General features: G+C 51.4%; 1 protein-coding gene and 1 non-coding gene across 3 annotated transcripts in view; one reads left to right on the top strand and one right to left on the bottom strand.

The window, feature by feature from the left end:
• IQGAP3 (IQ motif containing GTPase activating protein 3) overlaps positions 1-11904 on the top strand; it is a 45050-nt gene extending 33146 nt beyond the window's left edge. For both annotated transcript variants that reach the window (XM_050752355.1, XM_050752344.1), the window contains exons 27-38: positions 52-192; positions 2116-2200; positions 2600-2832; positions 3192-3324; positions 3458-3560; positions 4216-4342; positions 6070-6157; positions 7011-7223; positions 8238-8404; positions 8710-8811; positions 9264-9372; positions 10732-11904. In XM_050752355.1, the coding sequence (XP_050608312.1) occupies positions 52-192; positions 2116-2200; positions 2600-2832; positions 3192-3324; positions 3458-3560; positions 4216-4342; positions 6070-6157; positions 7011-7223; positions 8238-8404; positions 8710-8811; positions 9264-9372; positions 10732-10845 (1615 nt within the window). In that variant the 3' untranslated portion in view covers positions 10846-11904. The remainder of the gene's footprint in view (positions 1-51; positions 193-2115; positions 2201-2599; positions 2833-3191; positions 3325-3457; positions 3561-4215; positions 4343-6069; positions 6158-7010; positions 7224-8237; positions 8405-8709; positions 8812-9263; positions 9373-10731) is intronic.
• On the bottom strand, positions 7894-7993 carry LOC126945672 (small nucleolar RNA U13). Its single transcript, XR_007722516.1, has one exon. It is a non-coding gene; the product is annotated as a small nucleolar RNA U13 (small nucleolar RNA).
• Positions 11905-12493: the final 589 nt, after the last annotated feature.

Genomic DNA, 12493 nt, shown 5'->3' with positions numbered 1-12493 from the left:
GAGGCCATTGGAGGGTGCTCCTGTTTATACCTTGTCTCTCTCTGCTCATAGCCATCTCCCGTATGATGTCACCCCGGAGCAGGCCTTGAGCCACCCCGAGGTCCAGAGACAACTGGATATCGCCCTACGCAACCTCCTCGCCATGACTGATAAGTTCCTTGTAGCCATTACTTCATCTGTGGACCAAATTCCGTATGTGCAACAGTCCCACCCCAGCCTACACATGGGATTTTGAGAGGGCCAGGCCACCATGGGGAGCAGAGCAGGGTGATAGTCCTGCAGGGAGGAAGGCAGGGAGGGAGATAGAGCCAGGGGTACTCAGAGGGGTTCCTGGAGAGATGTGGGGAATGCTCCAAGCTCCTTCTAGACAGCTGAGCTGAAAGATGGCATGTAGGTCTGCATGTGGCCTGGTAAGATGTCAGTGGAACCAGAGCAGGGACCCTAAAATGATCTCAGGGACACTTTATTATCTAAGAGCAAATGAGGAGAAAATGGGACTCTTCAGTTCCTAATATCAAAAATAAATATTTTAAGCCCATAAAGTACTTTATAGTTCTCTCTTTTCTTTAAATTTAGTCAATACATTTGGTTTTCTACATTTATTTTTTGACACATAATAATTGTACATGTTCAGAGGGTACAGTGTGATGTTTTGATACATATATACATTGTGCAATGAATGATGAAATCAAGGTAATTAGCATATCTATTACTTCAAACATTTATTTGTGGTGAGAACATTCAAAATCCTCTCTTCTAGCTATTTTGAGATATACAATACATTATTATCAACTATAGTCACCTCCTGTGCAATAGAGCACCAGAATTTATTCTTCCCGCCTGACTATAACTTTGTACCCATTGACCAACCTCTCCCCATCTTCTCTCCCCCTCTCCTGCCTTCCCCAGGCTCTGGTAACCACCATTCTACTCTCTACTCCTGTGAAATCACCTTTTTTAGATTCCACATATGAGTGAGATCATGCAGTATTCGTCCTTCCGTGTTTGGCTTATGTCACTTAACACGAACCTCTAGGTTCATCTATGTTGTCGAAAATGGCAGGATTTCATTCTTTTGTTTGTTTTTCTTTATTTTTTATTATTTTTGAGACAGGGTCTCACTCTGTTGCCCAGGCTGGAGTGCCCAGGGCAAGATGAGGATGCTGAAAGGGGGAACCCATAGAGTTCATAACCCTGCTCCCCAAACCTGGAGAACTGGATTAAGAGTTTACAATTAGGAGTAAGAAAAGATTGTTCTAGGCTTAAGAAAGGAAAGTACACAATGAGCTGTAAACTTCTGTCTCTGGTACCCTAGGAGGGGAAATTGCTTTTAAACGAATTTAATTACATTTGTAGGTGGCACATCCATAATAAGAATAATAATGATAATGAAGTCTAGCACATTTGAATAGTACTCTACCATTATGCATTACTCTCGCAGACATAATTTCACTTGATCCTCAAAAAACCCTGTGAGAAGAGAGGGCAAGAATGATCATTCCCATTTTCTAGACCAGGGGACAGACTTACAAAGGGGAAGGAAATAGCCTAAGATAATATCTCTGGTTGGTGGTGGAGTCCAAACTGGAGCTTCTCCTCCTGGCTACTTGATCTCCTTGGGACCCTGCCTCTAGCCCAGACTAGGCCACTCACAGGTGCTCTGTGACAGCTGACAAGGTTGACTACCTCGGAGCCACCTAGGCTGTCCTAGGACAGGGTTTTGGCTGTGAGTGTCAAATACCCAAGCTTTAGGTTAACAGTGCCTCTGGGGGATGGGGGATGACTGTGGTGATCTGGAGTGCTCTGTAGGGGAGACCAGAGAGTCTCAAAGAAGAGGTTCTCAAGCCAGGTTGGAGGCTGTGTGAGACATTTAGTAGATAATAGGCCCCTGGTCCTGACTACTGACACAAGGCAGGAGGGATAGACAAGGCCCAGAGATGTTCAGAGGAAGGCAGCAGGGAGGTGGCTATGTATAGTGGAGGGACAGTGCTTGAGCTCCACTCTGGAGTGGCTGAGCCTGGGGGAGGAGAGACAGCCATGCACTCAAGCTCTTATATCTGGCAGAGAGAGATGGCCAGAGGCACAGGCACAGTGCACCTGTTTCTTTGTCCCCAGGTACGGGATGCGATATGTGGCCAAAGTCCTGAAGGCAACTCTGGCAGAGAAATTCCCTGACGCCACAGACAGCGAGGTCTATAAGGCAAGTGTTATCTTCCCACCCCCACCTTCCAATCCCTCCTTTGCTTTGCTGGTACCTGCGATCCTCAGACCGAAACAAAAACACAAAAAATCCTATGCCATAAAAATCCAAGGAGGGAAATATGCTGCCCCTTGTAAATGGAGCCTGGCTCACGCTGGGGCATGAGCGAACAGAGTGGGCAACACTGGCTTCTTGTCAGGAGATCTAGGTTCAAGTCCCAGCTCTTGCTCAGGTTTGCTGTGTGGCCTTGAGAAAGTTGCCTGCCTGCTCTGGGCCTGTTTTCTTTGAAGTGAGGGGGTTGGCCCAGGTATCCCTTCCAGCCAAGCAAGCTGGGAATGTGGGGCTGCACCAGTCAAGGTGGCCCCTGGACACTTCTGGGAGAGTCTTCTCTGCCCTCAGGTGGTCGGGAACCTCCTGTACTACCGCTTCCTGAACCCAGCTGTGGTGGCTCCTGACGCCTTCGACATTGTGGCCATGGCAGCTGGTGGCACCCTGGCTGCCCCCCAGCGCCATGCCCTGGGAGCTGTGGCTCAGCTCCTACAGCACGCTGCGGCTGGCAAGGCCTTCTCTGGGCAGAGCCAGCACCTGCGGGTCCTGAATGACTATCTGGAGGAAACACACCTCAAGTTCAGGTCTTGGGTCCCTTTCCTCTCTGTCCCCTTTCTTCCCTCTTCTCATCTTTGACATCCCGCTTCTCCCCTCCAGAATCCATGAGGACAAGAGGCATAAATAGAAGGGAAGAGCGTAATGAGTGGGGTGGAGGATAGGTTGTTGGAAGGACTCCTCAGTGGAGAGAAAAGGAGACTATTAAGAGAGATTGGCTTGAGGGGTCACTGGGACGGAGGTAGGACAGGACAGAGGGCAGAAGCTGAGACTGGAGAGTCCAAATTGGCCTGAGCAATCGCTGGAGAAGGCTGGGGAAAGGATGGAGACAGAAGATGTGTGGGGTGCTGGCCCTCCCCGCTCTCTCACACACCCTCCCTTTGGATAGGAAGTTCATCCATAGAGCCTGCCAGGTGCCAGAGCCAGAGGAGCGTTTTGCAGTGGACGAGTACTCAGACATGGTGGCTGTGGCCAAACCTGTGGTGTACATTACCGTGGGGGAGCTGGTCAACACGCACAGGGTGAGGAGCTGAGATCTGGAGAGTGTTGACTGGGTGGGCAGGGGTTTGGTAGCCTGTGATGGGGTAGTGGGCTGGCCCCAGGGAGAAGACCTGGCTCAGACCCTGCATTTCCTTTTCTTCCTCTGTCCTGCAGCTGTTACTGGAGCACCAGGACTGCATTGCCTCTGATCACCAAGACCCCCTGCATGAGCTCTTGGAGGACCTTGGGGAGCTGCCCACCATCCCTGACCTTATTGGTGTGTGCCCTCCTTGGCAGCCGGGGCCAGCTAAGGGGCCTGCAGGGAGGGAGGGACAGGCAGGCAGACAGGCCATGTGAGCGCGCCCATGCAGTCTAGGTCTTGTGCCAGGCGGCTAGTTCCATACTCTCCCTCTAGTCCTGACATGGGCACAGGGACACAGATTGAAGTGGAGAAGGTAGACAGACGGTAGAGGGACCCGTGATCATCAGGTAAATGGCCAATTAAATGATGTGAAAGAGGCACGGGGATAAGGGTCTCATTAGGTTTCTCTGAGAAGGAGGCGTTTCTGGGCCACGGAATAGGAGGAAGCCAACTTACTGGGAGGAAGGATAGAATGAAGATGGTGATTAGAGAGAGCCAGGAGCTGCAGGCTGGGGGAGGCATGGCTCCTCTACCCTCAGGGCACCCAGGGCTGAGGGTGTGGGGGTGGCACAGCCCCAGTAACACGAGGCTATGCTCTGTGGGTAACAGCCCTTCCATCGGTGCTAAGGGTTGGGGACACAGGGTGGTTCTGCAGGTCAGTGTGGGAAAACTTCTTGGAAGAGGGGCATGTAGAGCAGCCGATTTAACATGACCCGATCGGTGCGTGTGTGTGTGCGTGCGTGCGTGCGTGTGTATGCCTGTCTCCCTCTCATTCCTCACCACACCTCAGGGGAGAGCATTGCTGCAGATGGGCACACGGACCTGAGCAAGCTAGAAGTGTCCCTGACACTGACCAACAAGTTTGAAGGACTGGAGGCAGACACTGATGACTCCAACACCCGTAGCCTGCTTCTGAGGTGGGTGACACCAGCCTCTGCCCCTGCCTACCTAAGCTCCCCAGCCCTGAGGCCAGTAAAATGGCCTTACTTTGAGGCGCCCATTTCACTTTCTTCCTGGGCTCCCTTATCCTTCAGGAAGTTCTCCCTGACGCCTACCTTTATTCCCCTTGCTGCAGCCTTGGCTGTTTTCTGTCTGATATCCTCAGCTTTTTGCTCTGTGTTGTACTGAAAGTAAAGGAATGATGAAGATATTGGCAACAGCAGATGTTTGCATATTGTGCTGTTTACCAAATGGCTTTTTTCTTTTTTCAAGTAGAGACAGAATTTCGCCATGTTGCCCAACCTGGCCTCAAACTCCTGGTCTCAAAGCCATCCACCTGCCTCAGCCTCCCAAAGTGCTAGGATTACAGGCTTGACCCACAGCGCCTGGCCCAAATGCTTTTTTATATGTTATCGTTTATTCTTAGAGACAAGCTATGAGGTAGATGGTGGCTTCTCCTCTTCATAGTTGAGGAAAGACTCAGTAGTTATGTGATTTATCCAAAGTTCCATAGCCAGTGGGTTGTAGAGCTCATGTTCTAATTCTGCTTTTTTTTTTTTTGGATACAGAGTCTCACTCTGTCACCCAGGCTGGAGTGCAGTGACGTAAACTCAGCTCACTGCAACCTCCACCTTCTGGGTTCAAGCGATTCTCCTGCCTCAGCCTCCCAAGTAGCTGGGACTACAGGTGCTTGCCACCAACCCCGGCCAATTTTTGTATTTTTAGTAGAGATGGGGTTTCACCATGTTGGCTGGCCTGGTTTTGAACTCCTGACCTCAAGTGATCTGCCTGCCTTGGGCTCCCAAAGTGCTGGAATTACAGGTGTGAGCTACCACGCCCAGCCTAATTCCACACTCTTGTTGAGTGTGATGGTCAGGAGATGGGCATGGGGCTTTTCTTCCCCAGTTCTACAAAAGTGAGGGAGGATCCCCAGTAGGGGTGGGCTGGTCATCTGGGCGGAAGTGGAGCCAAAGTGCCAGCTCAAACTCCCTGCCAACAAGGCAACCCCCCTTCCACCCACTCATGCACTCAATAAACAAGTGAGCTGACCAGGCGCAGTGGCTCACATCTGTAATCCCAGCACTTTGGGAGGCCGAGGCAGGTGGATCACCTGAGGTCAGGAGTTCGAGACCAGCCTGGCCAACATGGTGAAACCCTGTCTCTACTAAAAATTAAAAAATTAACCAGGCGTGGTGACAAGCACCTGTAATCCCAGCCACTTGGGAGACTGAGGCAGGAGAATCACTTGAACCTTGGAGGTGGAGGTTGCAGTGAGCTGAGATCATGCCATTGCACTCCAACCTGGTGACAGGAGTGAAACTCCATCTCAAAAAAACAAAAAACAAAAAAACAAGTGAGCTGAGTATCGTCTTTGTCCTGCCCATCAAAGGGCTGAGAGCAGGGTCGGGCTAGGGCTGAACACAGCACCACCAAGAGGGCAGTGGGTGTCAGATGCATTGAGAGCTAAGGAGAAGGGATGGCTGGGCTGGAAGGACATGTGTGCTCAGCTGAAGGACTCAAAGGAAGATAGTTTGTGGGGAAGGTATCCTAGTCTACGACATCCCCTATCCCTCACTCTCTCTCCTTACCTCCTAGCAGCCATGCTATAGAGCATGGTCCACTTACTCTTAGACCTCTGGCCAGTCCCATGTCCAGGCCCTTCCCCTGCCCCTTACCTCTCCTCTGTCACTGCCTCCTTGTGCAGCACCAAGCAGCTGTTGGCCGATATCATACAGTTCCATCCCGGGGACACCCTCAAGGAGATCCTGTCCCTCTCGGCTTCCAGAGAGCAGGTGGGTAGCTGCGCCAGCCCACAGGTTCTATCTCATTCATCCCCGCCTCACCCCAACTGCACCGCTGCTGCTTCCCTCCTCTGAACCTCACCCACAGTCGGCCAGAAGCAGCCACCTGTGCTCACCAGTAATGAAAACTCTGGAGGCCTACAGGGTGAGGGACACAGCTTTAGCCTTGGGAAGCCTCAGGCTACAGAGTCATGGGGCCCCACCCCTCTCCCCACTGCACACACTGAAACAAGCACCAACACTAGGGCTATGGGGGGCGCCGAGAGGCGGTCTGGGAAGGCACCCCTGGAAGGCCTGTACTCAGAAGAGTGGTCTGCTAGAAAGCCTGGAGGCAGGAGAAGGTAGTAGGCAGGTGGGGGGCCAGGGGCATGTTGGGCCTGATGGAGCAAAGACTGAACCAGGGTCTTCCCAGAGAAAAGGTGGGGATGGCCAGTAGAGGTATGTCCCAAAACGAAACAGACAGGGAAATGCCCCCAAACATCCTGGGCCATCAGAAAGATCCATTGTTGGGAAGTCACAGCTAGTGTCTGTCCGGAATCCTTTATGCCGTGACCTGGGTTTGGGTCTTCTTTGAGCCACTCTTCCCCTGTGGTGATCTATGAGGTGATCTATGAGGCCCTCCCATGTGTGACACCATGTGTTACGATGTTATACCTTGATATTCTTCATAAGCTATGCCCTGCCCCAGCCATACCCTGCAGAGGCTGGGCTCTGGGGCACTTTCTTAATGATACCCAGAAAAATCTCAGGCCTCCCTTTGTTGCTGGTGCCCATGGAGTCTTCCCTGGTGTGGGAGCAGACTGGTAGGGCCTGGTAGACCCCTCCAGCATCCCTGTGTCCCCAGGAAGCAGCTCACAAGCAGCTGATGAGCCGACGCCAGGCCTGTGCAGCCCAGACACCGGAGCCACTGCGACGACACCGCTCACTGACAGCTCACTCCCTCCTGCCACTGGCAGAGAAGCAGCGGCGTGTCCTGCGGAACCTGCGCCAACTTGAAGCCCTGGGGTTGGTCAGCGCCAGAAATGGCTACCAGGGGCTAGTGGACGAGCTGGCCAAGGTAACAACCTGGGCCTGGGCTCCGTGTGCCTTTGTGTATGTGTGTGTGTGCATGTGCATGTACATGTTAATCCATAAATGTTGGTGGGCCCCTCCTGATGAGTGCCCACCCAAAATTGTCACCAGCTAGAGGAAGGCTGAGGGTCCGTTTTGAAGGAAACATCTTTTTTTTTTTTTTTTTTTTGAGACAAAGTCTCACTCTGTCATCCAGGCTGGAGAGCAGTGGTGTGATCTTGGCTCACTGCAACCTTCACCTCCTGGGTTTAAGCGATTCTCCTGCCTCAGCCTCCCAAGTAGCTGGGATTACAGGTGCGCGCTGCCACACCTGGCTAATTTTTGTATTTTTAGTAAGAGACATGGTTTCACCATGTTGACCTGGCTGGTTTCAAACTCCTGACCTCAGGGTCCGCCCACCTTGACCTCCCAAAATGCTGGGATTACAGGTATGAGCCACTGCACCTGGCCAAATTTTTGTATTTTTAGTAGAGACAGGGTTTCACCATGTTGGCCAGGCTGTTCTCAAACTCCTGACCTCAAGTAATCTGCCTGCCTTAGGCTCTCACAAAGTGCTGGGATTACAGGTGTGAATCACCACACCTGGCCTGAAGGAAAGATCTTGAAATTACTCAGGGAGGAGGGTGTTCTTGCAACTCTTTTTTTTTTTTTTTCCACATTAGCTGGGTAATGTGCCCAGGTCAGAAGGTTTGAGAGAAGCATATCTCACACATGAGCATGAAAACCCAATCCTCAGCTTATGACCTACAAAAGTATCCTTGCAACTTTCTTTTACCAAAAAACAAAGGCCTTGAAACCAGTTAGTCCTCAATGGACAGAGGCCCTGAGGACATGCCTTAAGGATTTGGAATACCATCCTTGAGATTTTCCTTCTAGGAAAACAGCCCTGAAGCCTGTTCTTCCGAAGAGCCTCAGTGTGTAACTCTTGGGCTTGTGTCAGGCCCTAAGTCTCTCCTGCCAGGAAGGACCACTCATCCCTCCCTCTGTTCCCCAACCCCAGGACATCCGCAACCAGCACAGACACAGGCACAGGCGGAAGGCGGAGCTGGTGAAGCTGCAGGCCACATTACAGGGCCTGAGCGCTAAGACCACCTTCTATGAGGAGCAGGGTGACTACTACAGCCAGTACATCCGGGCCTGCCTGGACCACCTGGCCCCCGACTCCATGTAGGTGCTGCTTTCTCGTACTTGGACGGTTATGTGTGACTTCTCACCCCTGCCCATGTCACCTTTGCCCCACTATCTCCCAGCTGTGAAAGGGGAATCTCACCCAGCACAGCACGGTCCCTTCGTAAGTCTGGTCTTTGAGCCTCACTTACAAAGTCTTGGGCTCAAGTGCAGCCCTCCTCCTCTGTCGTCCATCAGTGAGAAGTCTTTCTTGGGGTCTCATTTCCTTTCCAGCCACAAAAAACAAGTTTCTTTGGTGGTAAAGTGTTTGTTGGATGAATTCTCTGGGGACTTCTTTTAATCAGGAGTTCTGGGAAGGGGAAGAAGCAGCCTTCTCTTCATTACACTGCTGCTCAGCTTCTGGAAAAGGGTGTCTTGGTGGAAATTGAAGATCTTCCCGCCTCTCAGTATGTGTCTTTGGAGGGCAGGATGTCAGCCCCTTCCTGTCCTCTAACTTGGGGGTGGAGCTGTGGGCTGGGCACCGGGTGGAAGAGAAGGAGAAGCATGGTCCCGGTCTTGAAGGAGCTGCTAGAATGATGGTGGAGACAGAGCATGCCCAGACAGAAAGTGAAGGGCTGTGGACATGGTCTAGCACAGTTCTAGATGCCCTGAGGCGAGGGTACTGGGAAAGCTTTCCAGAGGTGAGAACAGCTGGGTAGGGCGGGGCAGATAAAGAGATGGTGTGGGGAGCAGAAGTAAAACTAGGAGAAGACAGCGAGCTGGACCCTCTGGGAGTGACAGAGGGAAAGCTGGCTCTGGATGACACCGCTGCCCAGGATGAGGAGCAGTAGGTGCAAGAATGTGGCTGTAGCCCTGGAAAGAGGCAGTGGGTTCCTGTTTTGAATCCTGTTCCTGACAGCTTCAGAAACGTCATCTTTGACATCACCCCGGGAGATGAGGCAGGAAAGTTTGAAGTAAATGCCAAGTTCCTGGGTGTGGACATGGAGCGATTTCAGCTTCACTATCAGGTGAGGGGACAGTCCCGTGAGCCTGCAGGACACCTGCTGGGCTTTAGGTGCTGGCCTGAAGAGAGCAACTGGCCTCACTTCCCTAGTCCTCAGATGACACCAGCTCAGTTTTTCACCCAATCAGTATTGTCTGTTCCTGAAGAGAAGGGTGGGGGTCTTTGCAGCCCCAGCCCCCCTTTCCCCATGCCCTGACACAGACCCAGCATCAGGGAGAGTGGAGTGGGCTGCTGGTGTCAGAAGCAGGATTAATATTTGAAGCCCTATCACATGTCAAGGACTTTACATGTTACCTCCTTTAATCCTCTCCACAGCTCTGAAGTATTATCCCTATTTTACAAGCTCTAGGCTAAAAGGTTAAGAAGCTGGCCTAAGTCATAGGCCAGTGTTCAGGAAAGGAGTGAAGCAGTGGTGTTTTGGGGTTTTGTTGTTGTTGCTTTTTTGGTTTTTTTGTTTGTTGGTTTGAGACGGAATCTCACTCCATCTCCCAGGCTGGAGTGCAATGGCACGATCTCGGCTCACTGCAACCTCTGCCTCCCAGGTTCAAGCGATTCTCCTGCCTCCGCTCCTGAGTAGCTGGGGTTACAGGCACACACCACCACTCCTGGCTAACTTTTTGTGTGTTTTTAGTAGAGACGGGGTTTCACCATGTTGGTCAGGCTGGTCTCAAACTGCTGACCTTGTGATCTGCCCATCTCGGCCTCCTAAAGTGCTGGGATTACAGGCATGAGCCACTGTGCCCGGCCAAGCAGTAGTTTTAAATCCAAATCTTTTTGCTCTGCTGTTTTGCCTTTTGAGTAAGAAAAATGATTTTGGCTGGGTGCAGTGGCTCACGCCTGTAGTTCCAGAACTTTGGAAGGCCGAGGCGGGCGGACCACAAGGTCAGCAGTTCGAGACCAGCCTGGCCAATATGGTGAAACCCCATCTCTACTAAACACAAAAATTAGCCTGGTGTGGTAAAATTAGCCTGGTGTGGTGGCACCTGACTGTAATCCCAGCTACTCAGGAGGCTGAAGCAGGAGAATCACTTGAACCTGGGAGGCAGAAATTGCAGTGAGCCGAGATCACGCCACTGCACTCTAGCCTGGGAGACAGAGTGAGACTGTGTCTCAAAAAAATAAATAAATAAAATAAGGAAAACAATTTCAATCCCTGGTTCTGCTTGAGCTGACATTTGATGAAGTCACTGTACCTCTCTTGCCTCAGTCTCCTCATTTGTGAAGTGGGATTTCAATGCCCTACTTCAGTGGCCAGTGCCACTGGTGACTGCAGAAGGCCCCATGATGTGAGTGTTTTGTACACCATCTGACTGGACCACATTCAGAAGCCCTTAAACTCCCCTCCCTGCCTCTTCCCTCCTAGGACCTCCTGCAGCTCCAGTATGAGGGTGTGGCTGTCATGAAACTCTTCAACAAGGCCAAAGTCAATGTCAACCTTCTCATCTTCCTCCTCAACAAGAAGTTTTTGCGGAAGTGACAGAAGCAAAGGGTGCTACCCAAGCCCCTCTTACCTTGCTGGATGCTTTCTTCACCACTGCGCTTCCCTGCAGACACCCAGACCTCAGGACTGGTCAAGGCCCAGGGATTCTCACCTCTTCCCCAGCTGGGAGGAGCTTGTTTGCCTGGCCACAGACAGTGTATCTTCTAATTGGCTAAAATGGGCCTTGCCCAGAGTCCAGCTGTGTGGGTTTTATCATGTATGATAAACCCCTGGCTTTCCTGCCAGATGGTAGAACATGGACCTTGGCCTGGGAAGGCCATTATTCTTGTGTCTGCTACTGCCCTCCCACGGTCACCCCAATATCACAAGCGCTGCCCCAGCGACTTGATTTCACCTCTGTGTTCCTTCTCTTTGCACTCGCACAAAGCCAGGGCCAGGCTCCCCATCCCTACCTCCCACTGCATCAGCAGTGGGTGTTCCTGCCCTGCCTGAGTCTAGGCAGCTCTGCTGCTGTGATCTGCACACCCTTCAACCCGGGCAGGGACTGGGGGGATACAGTGTGTGTTAGTGCCCACGTGGCATTGTGGCACTGTTGCCCCCCGTGGCAGCATGGGCAAGTTGACCTTCCATTAGCCTCAAGTCTTGTTCTCTTGTTTGTGGTCTGTTTAATATGTGGGTCACTAGGGTATTTATTCTCTCTCCCATCCTTACACACTGGATCATTGTGCAGCCTTAATCAGGGTTTTAATGCTTTCTTTTTTTTTTTTTTTTTAAGCTCAAAGAGAGTTCTCATTTTCCCTATTCAAACTAATATCCATGCCATGTTTTATACCTTGGATTTAAAGTCACCTTAGGTTGGGGCAAAAGAGTCCTCACTCATGTTTAAGATCTTGTTATTTCAGCTTCATAAGATCCAAGAGGAGTCTTTCCCTTTTCTCTTCTACCCTCAGGATTCTCATGCCTTACAGCTACTCTTCCAGGCAATTTCCGTAGATCTTCTGTCCTGCCTCTGCCACAGTCTCTGCTGTCCCCACATCTACCCAACTTCCTGTACTGTTGCCCTTCTGATGTTAATAAAAGCAGCTGTTACTCCCACATCTGTTGTTAACCCTTATTTCATTTTCTGTGGAGCTGGTCTTTAAGTTCTGGAACTCATCTTCCCTGAGAGAACTGGGGAATCCTTCCTGCAGCCTCCCCCAGCCCTCTGCCTGCCTCCGGTGTGGGCCCACTCTGCCCGCCTGAGCTCGTAAAAGCTTAATGAGATGTGGCATTTATTCTCTCTTCCCTCTCCCGGGGGACAGAGAGGAGGAAGGAATGCTTAGGTTTCGATTCTGTTTTTATCGGCCACTCTGAAGACTAAAGCTGAGAAGGGAAGCCACTCTAACTTCGACCCCACCCATTTTACACACAGTTCCAGCAGGTTCTTTTCCTGAGCTTTGGGTGGTGATATCAAAGGTGCTTAAGCCATAACTCCTTAGGTATTGTAGATTCTACACTCTGATCAAGATCTCCTTTCTGAGGGGAAAGCTCCCTCCTTTCCTCTTTGCTTTCAGAAAGTAGGGAGGGAAGTCTGTTGGGGAGGGGACAGTAGAGACAGACACCTGCCCTGACATCTGAACTCCCAGGCAGCTCCTGTTGGGGACACACCTTTGCCTGGTGCAGTCTGCCTCCTTCTACTCTGTTC

The sequence above is a fragment of the Macaca thibetana genome, chromosome 1 (genome assembly GCF_024542745.1).
Source record: "Macaca thibetana thibetana isolate TM-01 chromosome 1, ASM2454274v1, whole genome shotgun sequence".
Lineage (NCBI taxonomy): Eukaryota > Metazoa > Chordata > Mammalia > Primates > Cercopithecidae > Macaca > Macaca thibetana.
Note: the sequence above shows the minus strand (reverse complement) of the source record. Positions and strands in the feature narration are given on the sequence as shown.